The following is a 9,296-nucleotide window of genomic DNA, read 5'->3' as shown; positions in this document are numbered from 1 at the left end:
CCTCCGCTTTTGATGTATCCCCTTTGATTCATTTTTGCTGCCTTTAGCATTGTCTTTGTTGCTGCGCCCTCCCCTGCCCCCCAAGGGGGTGCTTGCCTTGTTGGGGCTTTGTCTCCCCTCCCCCCTTTTGATCCCTTGCATATTCTTCTTCTCCTTGGTAATGAATTTATTTATTCATTAAAAGAAAAAGATCAGAATTTTTCTAATGAGCTCCTGTAAATTGTGTTAATTCTAAATAAATGCCTCAATTGTGTTATTGTGGTTTTTCATAAAAGTTATGTACTGTCACAGGAACATAATTTTATCACTAAGGCATTAAACTTTTCATTATGGTCCTCTCCCTGGTTTAGCTAATAAGATGCTGCTGGAATATTTGAAGTTTGCTTTTCATTATTGCTCCATTGCTTCTAAAATTCCATTGGTTTGATTTTGAATTTTGTTCAGATGCAGGAGATAAATAGGAAGCGCGGCAGAAGCAGTGACTCTTCCAAACTACCTCATGCCAAGCGACTAAAGAACTCTGAGAGTTTATGGTCCTCTTCTAAGGTCATGGCAAATGCAGTTTGTAAACCTTCACAATATTTGAGTTCTGCATATGCATATATTTGAAAATTCTACTTATACTTTGAAATTCAGAATCTTGTGAAAAGATATTATGAACCATAATGTTTGGTCCTTAGTTGTGAAGGCCTCGCCTAGGCAACGCGGCACCCTTTGCTGGAAGGGCACGTAGGTTGCCTTGATGACGCCTTGTTGCTGTCACCTTAAATTTTTCCCTCCTCCAACCCTTAGGATCACCTAGACACCATGACAACTATGGTTCAGTGACTTCAGTCTAATGCCACCCCTTTTGGACCAACAGCTTGATGAGAAAAAGACACTGATCTCTGTCAGTAGGGAAGCAACTTATGGTGCTAATGCAGTGGTTGACAAGGTATGCTGTGTCAATTTTATTTCCTGTTTTGATGGATTGTATTTAACTAGTTCCGCTATTGTATTCTGGAACTGAGACCTAAGTGGAACAGGTTAAACTGGGAGAAAAAGGATGGAAAGAAAGGTTTTATACTGAGAAGTTTGAAACAAAGACCATAGATGACCAGGAGAAAATTCGAAGTCATGCGGTAAACCAAATTTCCAGTTTGAAAATTCATCTTGGTCTTTCCAATCCCAATCCCCCTGACCAAAAAAAAAAAGGGAAGAAATTCTTGACTTTGCTTTTGCATATTTCAACTTCATACTGATATGGGTTTTCATGCTTTAATCTTTGGCATTGTTCTGAAATCGACGAGTCCTTTGGAACTGTTTTTCCTTTTCACCTTCCTCGTGTTTGGATTTGACATTGTCGCTAACAGAGGCTTTGCTTTGCTATATCCCTAGGTTTTAAAATATATTGAAGGAATTTGCTGGGTCATGCATTATTACTATCGAGGAGTATGCTCTTGGCAATGGTGTGAACTAGATTCTTTGTCATGCCTTCTATTCATTGCTGTTACAACTGAATGAGTGTCTTGCTTTTTTTTTGGTAGTTGAATTTTTTTTGATGGGAAAAGAAAAATTTGGTACTACTGTTAGTCTGACTGTAATGTAATGTACTACTGTTAGTCTGACTGTTCCGTTGCATTTCTGTAATCTTGCAATATTTAAGATAGATGAGACCCTTTTATTTAAATGGAGAAAACTACTTATTTATGCTCAGAGAGAGTTGAAACGTTACAGTATAGCTAGCAGTGAAGCTTACTTTTTTGTTTTGGAAATTTACTTTCAATTTTATTTTGCATGCTGCAAAGAGTGGCAACAAGTACTTAGCTTTTGACTTATATGGTTATATCCACAAGACTACATTACATTGAGTGGTAGATTATAATGAGGAAAACTTTTTGAGAAAGAAGCATCTTGGAGCTATTTATTAGCATGTTGAGCCATCATAATTTAAATCAGCATGTTGGTGAACAAATTTTCTGTAATCATCTTCTATAGTGACCTTTTGACCATTGACCATTATCCCCAGTGGCTAGGCATCCCCTATGTCATAGACGACCAGGTCATTATTTTTTAGTTTGCTCTGACATTAAGGCTGACAAACAATGGAACAATTGTTTCCACTTTATTGATCAATTTTTTGGATTTTTTTTTTTTTTTTTTGAAATTTCAAATTTAAAGTTTTTGGTGACATTGAAGCTCCATATATACTAATGTCATTTACCTTGTGATGCAGTTAGACTTTGGGTTAATTAGGATTATTTACTTAAATTGTAATTTTTATTTTATCTTGTTGGAGTTAGTCAACAATAGGGGTTAGTAGGAAGTTGAGTTTAAGGCCTTCGTATCGGTTTCTTTTTTATTTTTACCTATTTAACAAAAATCATTTATGAAAACCATTTTTTGTCAAAACATAAAAATGGTTTGGTAACTGCTTAACAAAAATGGTTTTTTGTGTGAAAGAGTTTGATATCCCTATGTGCAAAATGGTTTTTGAAGAAATGGGTGAAGAGATTTTTCCTTCACCCATCTTTCTTATGACTCTCTTTCTCCACTTTGGACTGAGAAAGAGGGGGCAAGGGGCATGAATTTCCAATTATAAAGCAAATGACTATTTTACCTCTCGATATTGGGACTTTAAGTATGTTCTCATTAAAGTTCAGCGCAAAAATAACTGAAAATCAATTTTGGCCAAAACACATAAATGGCTCTTGATCTCTTTTTGGTTTTTGTGTTTTATCAAATTTTTTTTTTAAATAGAAACAAGCTCCATAAATGATACCAAATGCAACAAAATTTTTTTTTGTGAACAAAAATAAAAAAGAAAAATGATACCAAAGAGGGCCTAAATTAATTTGTAAATATCTTTTATTCCTGTTGATGGAGTTGTAAATATAGTGAGTGAGAGTCAAGTTCTATTTTAGGTATGGGTAAGAATTATTGTTGTTTTGACTTTTAAGTGTTTGAATACACATGTTGAATAAAGGATTCATTGATTTTTTGGAATGAAATTTTCCAAGAGCTGCGCATCCCCTCTCGCTCCTCTGATTATCTCCTATTCTCGGGTGCAGGTCCTCTTTTCTCTTATCCTTAATATTTTTCTTCTTCCTTTTTTTTTTTTTTTTGGATAGTTGGGCCCCAAGGATAGTTGAACTCATGACCTCTTAAATTTGTGGTGTTGGTCTTTGCCAACTGAGCAACCTCCTTGAGGTTTATTCTTATTCTTCTTCCTTATCCTGGTGCTGTCTTCTTCCTCTGTTCCTACAACTATCGTTACTGTCTGTAAATGTAATACTTCAAACTGCCTGATTCCTGACCGTTTGAGCTCAAAACTTGGGTTGGAGGCATGGTTTAAAGTATCTCCGATACGATACCCTCTGATACATATCTTAAAAATTTAACTGACCGATACGGCGACCGGTACTAATACTTTAATCCTTGATCTTTAGCATATCTTAGTGTATATCTGATATGATACTCTCCGATGCGTATCTTAAATTTAGCCAACCAATACAGCGACTGATATCGATACTTTAATCCTTGGTAGGAGGTAGCCTATCTCTAGGCGGTTCAAACCCTAGAAGAAATCCTAGAAGACCAGACCTGGAAGTGTCTTCTGTTATGCGATCGAAGTCAGACGTGCAACTTGGTTTCTCTCTCTCCATCCAGTTTTCAGATGTTTATAGCTCTTTCGTAAATTGTTTGTTTGATTTGTTGTGGGCTGCATTTGATGGGTTGTTGGGTTAGCATCCTTTTCCTATAATTTCATTTCGAGTGATTGAGTGGTGAGAGATATCTCACTCAATTCGATTCTGTCCTACTGTGACTGCTACTGTTAAATGATTGAATAAGATGGTGAATTTCCTCGTTTTTAAATAAGGGCCTCCATTGATATTATTTACAAAGTTACTCTTTCTTTTACATCCCTTCAAGTTACCCTAGTTATTTGATATTAGTTACTAGGTCTGTTGCTCCTTCCTAAAGGAATCCTGACTTCTGAATATTTACAGATTTACCACTATACTGTTAACCTGAATTATCTATTGTTCTTGATGTAGAGCTGATTACAGATGTAGACAACCCCAATAAACAAACAATAATAAGCTCCAAACAATTATCGAAACTTAGGTTCAGACCTAACAATAAACTGAAACAGAAACAGAAAACAGTACCTGATTTCGAGAGATAATTAGGTCAGATAAGTGATAAACTACAGCCCAGCAAGGGCTGAAAATCTGATCAAGCGGTGCTCTTGATAAACCCTCCCAAGTATCAGCCAAAACTGATGGCTGAATATGGAAGTACAAATTCTCTTGGAATTATGACAGAATTAGGGCAAACTGGAGGTTTTTATTATACCAAGCACAGGCCTCTGTTGGCCCTTCACTCCTGGTCGAGTGACCTATTTCGGGGGCCTAATAAAACCTCCGAAGATGGCCTGAAGTTGGCCAGGGTTCAGGGAGATATGGGTGCTCGATCCCTTCCCAGAATTCTTCCTTTTCAGGCTGTCACAAGCTTCTGTATGGCCTCACATCACAGCGGCAACCAAGGTATAATATCAGTTTTGAAACAATCAAAAAACCTCACAACACTGAGAAATCAGTAGGAAAAAAGAAAGAAAGAAAGAAGACAGAAAACAAAAGGAGTTTGATGGAAGATAGGCAAGGGTGGGATTGGCTCTATCAGACTTGGGCCTCTCACCCACAGCTGTGCCAGCTGTTGAACAGTCTATCTCAGACACAAAGCTTGAAAAATCACTGCAGAAATTTCGTTACTCAAATGGTGAACAAACCTTACAACCAATGGCCTATAACTAGTCTCAGCCAATCGTTCAAAATAGAAAGCTTTACAAAATAGAAACCTTAATGATAAAAGGAAACTAATTTAATAGGAAAACAAAGGACTTTCTAATATAAGCTTGCTTCCTTGCCAAGACCACAAAAAAAGAAAAAGAAAAAGAAAAAGAAAAAGAAAAAGAAAAAGAAAAGAAAAGATAGAAATTGTTCTTCTAGAGGAATACCAGGCTGCTGGTTGATTCCCTTTATTTGTTGACTAAGTCTTCTAATAAAACAAAATCAGTCAAAACTTCAATTGGTAGGGAGCTTTTAGGCTCCACAGTTGGCTCACATAAGGCTTGGTTGGCTGTTTAACCTAGAACCAGATTAAGGGCTCGTTTGGACCAGCTGCGGGTTCTTCTTTCTCCTGCGGTTATACTTCAGTCTTTGCATGGGATCTACATCAGCTCACCCCCTTTCGAAATTATTCATATCTGAAAAATGGAGGAATGACATATAGCGGTCATAAAGATCCCACTTTGGAAGTCATCAGCATGAATCCACGTGCTGTCTTTGACGGGTCTTCCCTTCCACTTGACAAGAAATGAATAGTAAGCTTACCACCCTACTCGTGATGCAGATACGGCTGCCCTTACTTAGTTGGACTAGCATGACTGGGTTTGGAAGCCAAGAGCCAAGAGCCAAGAAGAACTAGTCTAACCGAGGGTTTTGGTCCAACAAGGGTTGGACATAAAATTAGTAGTTACTTACATTTTATTTCATGCCTTTTATTTTCCAGATTTGAATTTAGGAGTTAGGATTTATTTCCTTGCAATGGTTTCCTTTTGTGGTTGTTTTCTAGTTTAGGCTAGATGCTGTGTTAGTAGAGTTTCTAATTTCATGTCTCTACTTTTCTATATATTGGCTGTAACCGATGGAAGACTTAGAATGATTTGAATGATGAATTAATTATTTTGGTTGAAATTTGTGGTTATGCTTGGTCGTGTGAATTTCCTCCCCCTCCCTTTTGTGTGATTCTTCCCTTCTTCCCTAAGGTTCTCCATCAGAGGGACCCAAGCACCACCACTCATGATATCAGCCACCTTAGAATGCGTAGGGATGACTAAACTATAGATGGACCTGGCACTGACAGAGTGAAGAACTCCCATGGGGTGTCAGTGATCAAGCCAGGAGGGAGAGGTAGAAGTACCATCAACAATCTGGGAAAAGTGTTCACTCCAATTGCAGTAGACCTACGGGACAAGATTTTTCCCATAGCCAGGATGCATCTGATAAGGCTGGAGCTTGGAATGGTCCAGATAGAGTCAAAGCAGAGAAAGCCCAAATAAACCCAATCAACCCAATTACTTTTCTTCTTAGACGCCAACTTCCAAATCAGCTTAATAATTCCGGCTGAATTGACATCTTTGATTCTCGTCAAACCTTGAACTCCCTTATCTTTAGGGAGACAAACAGTAGCCCAACTAATGGGGTGAAGAAATTTGGTGGAGTCTGTTCCTTTCCTAAGGAAGGCAGCCATAAGGGACTACAACTCTTTGATAGTAGAGTGGGGCAAACCAAAAATACCCGACCAATAGATGTACGATGATTGGTGGACGAATCTAATGAGAACCAAACGACCCATATAGGAGAGAAGCTTGCCTTTCCAGAGCTAAAGGCATTTCTGAATGAGGTCTAACATAGAGAACAATGATGTGTGGTCAATATGGCCGGAATCAGAGGTAGCCCCAAGTATTTGACTGGAAGTTGGCCAATAGAAGAACCTGCCTTATCGAACGAAGAAGCTTTATCTACATCTGGAACCCCCACAAGGAACAACAAAGGTTTACTTGGATTGATGTGCAGACCTGACAAGTCGTCGAAGAACTGCAAGCAGGACATAATGGTCTCTAGAGATGCAATACTGGCTTTTGAGAAAATAGTCAGATAATCAACAAAAGCCAGGTGAGTAAGCTTGATGGCCTTACACTTGGGGATGAGAGAAATGAGCTGCTGATCTGTACAACACTGCTTGCTCCTGGAGAGAACTTCAAGGGGCAAGGAGAGAATATATGGAGAGATGGGGCAACCTTGGCTAATGCCCACAAGGGAAGCAAAGTATCTCACTTTTTTAAAATCATTATTATTTCTAAACCTAAGGCATCCATATCTTTTAGCACTACTACTTCTCAGGTAATATTTGCCGTACTCCTTGTTCTTTTATTTCCTATAATCTGCAAACTACCAGTTATCACCTTGTTCTTTTGTTTCCTATAATCTGCAAACTACCAGTTGTCCTGTGACTCCTGTCCGGTGTATTCAATAGCTTCATTGCACATGCTCTAACCATGTCAACCTGCGATCCTTCAACTTTTCACCTATCAAGGCCTGTCCAAAATCACCCCTAATGTGTTCATTGCTCAAGTTATATTTTTTGGATTATACTTGCTTATTTATGTGCGGTGTCTTTGGTGCACAATAATAAGCTTCATATAACTTGCTGGTCTTGTGACTATCTTACGAAAGTTTCCGTTTTGTGTTTTAATGAAATGTATCGATCGCACAAAAATCTAGAAGAATTCTATCTGCCTTCAATTCTATAAGCAACATCTTCCCTGATTTATCTGCTATTTACAATGGAGCCTAAATAGCGAAAATTCTCTCATGGTATTTCCCTGTCATTTCTAACCACGCAATTTCCACTCCTATTCTTGCTAACGTGATACTCCATTTAATATGCTGTTTATCTTCAGCTTATTCGAAAACTATTTGACTCTAAAGCATCCTTCCATGTTTCTGACCTGACATTTATCTCCGATTTTGTTTCAGCCACCAAATTCTCAACCCTATAGCACTGGCCTCCAATAATATAGTAGTCCCACAGAACAAATAAGATCAGTTTAATATGTTAAAAGTCAAACCCACCGAATTTCGTTGGCATTGCTCCTGCATCAGTTGTGTGTTAGGTAGTGTACTTGGAATTTCCTTCATCTCTCTCCCTCTCCAGAGTGGGATAAATCATTTTCTTTCAGATTCATTGGTTAACCATTAGATGATTGTGTACTTAATTTTTTTATTGTCTTTTTATTTATCTGATGGATATTGTTGCTTGTGTGCTATTTTCTCCTCATATTTCACATTATGTACATATATATATGTGTGTGTGTGTGTGTGTGTTCATCTTTGGAATAAAGGCTATTCACCTTGACTACATCCATTCAATATTTAGGCCTCCTGGCCAGATAACTCCAGAAAGGAATAGAAGATTGATTGTTCTGGTGATATGTTCTAGTCCCATATTGTTGAATATCTAGTTTCCAACTCTACAGGTTCTATCCTTACCATTATGGTCCATTTGCTTCGGATTTTTATGGTCTTGGTCAGTTGGAGATCCAATTCACCCTTGGTGAACCCTTCAAGCCACTTAATCCTTACCATTATGGTCCATTTGCTTCGGATTTTTATGGTCTTGGTCAGTTGGAGATCCAATTCACCCTTGGTGAACCCTTCAAGCCACTTAATCAGTTAATGAGTGTATTGCCTGCCGCAAGGTATGCAATGAGTTACTTGTTTTGCCTTCTGCTAAAGTCAACCATTGAATGTGTCTCTGATCTAGTGTGTGTGTGGGTAGTGCACATGCACTTCCTTTGTTTTACAGGGTATTGATGACAGATTTGTCGTCACCTATTTCAGATTTCTATCCCACAGGTGGGATTTTTCATAACAGTATTTGCAACTTTACTAATTGGAAAATAAAATTTGGGATAGAAGCTAACAGTCACACCTTCTGGCAGATTTTGAGCTTGACATGAATGGAAAGCGATTTGCATGGCAGGTAATGGTTGGTTATGAAGTCTCTTCTATTTTTCTTAACCGTGTTGTGATATTTCTTTGAGTCTAATGTATTTTCTGTGGCTGATCACATCTGAGTCATCTGCTTACCTACTTGGGTTTGTCATTTGAGTAAATAATTGCTATTACCCATTAGTTTTATTTTTGAAATTTGCTACTAACACTTGCCTACCCTATCATTCAGTCCTTCGCATCTAGTGGATGAAAATTAAGTTAAAATATTTGGTGGGAGGTTGTTGAAACTCCCACATCTGAGTTGAAAAAGGAAATTCCTAATTTTTTCCTAAACGGAGATGGGAATACGGTTCCTTTATACTGTGGTAAGAGTGGGACGATGATGGATGAAAATATGACATTATGTTTCAGGATAAGCCACTAGCCCATTACCTTCCCTTGTACATATTATTGCGAAGTCGTAAGGAACAAATTTGCAAATGGGTTAGGATAGTTCTTTTTGATGGTAGATATGGAACATTTGGAGAGAATTTTTTCTCATCAAGAGAGAGAGAGAGAGAGATTGAAATACCATCCAAGTGTGGGAAGTTTACGCTTGAATACTGTAACAAACCTAAGATGTGACAAAACCTGGACCAATAGAGGAAGAAGCAGAGAAGAGAGGGAGAGAGATGATGGAGAAGTTGCTGAAACCATGATAGACTCAGACCGCAGAGTTCTACTGTGGGTTGTGCC

At 38.1% G+C, this 9,296-nt stretch overlaps 1 protein-coding gene across 1 annotated transcript in view; it reads left to right on the top strand.

The window, feature by feature from the left end:
• Positions 1-9,296, top strand: part of LOC122064941 (5'-3' exoribonuclease 3-like) — a 71,284-nt gene that overhangs the window by 42,861 nt on the left and 19,127 nt on the right. The window contains exons 15-21 of the mRNA XM_042628727.1: positions 436-546; positions 863-934; positions 1,026-1,121; positions 1,378-1,450; positions 8,179-8,305; positions 8,386-8,462; positions 8,549-8,589. Of these exons, the coding sequence (XP_042484661.1) occupies positions 436-546; positions 863-934; positions 1,026-1,121; positions 1,378-1,450; positions 8,179-8,305; positions 8,386-8,462; positions 8,549-8,589 (597 nt within the window). The remainder of the gene's footprint in view (positions 1-435; positions 547-862; positions 935-1,025; positions 1,122-1,377; positions 1,451-8,178; positions 8,306-8,385; positions 8,463-8,548; positions 8,590-9,296) is intronic.

Source organism: Macadamia integrifolia, unplaced genomic scaffold (assembly GCF_013358625.1).
Source record: "Macadamia integrifolia cultivar HAES 741 unplaced genomic scaffold, SCU_Mint_v3 scaffold1831, whole genome shotgun sequence".
Classification (NCBI taxonomy): Eukaryota; Viridiplantae; Streptophyta; class Magnoliopsida; order Proteales; family Proteaceae; genus Macadamia; species Macadamia integrifolia.
This window is presented reverse-complemented; position numbering and strand designations above follow the sequence as displayed.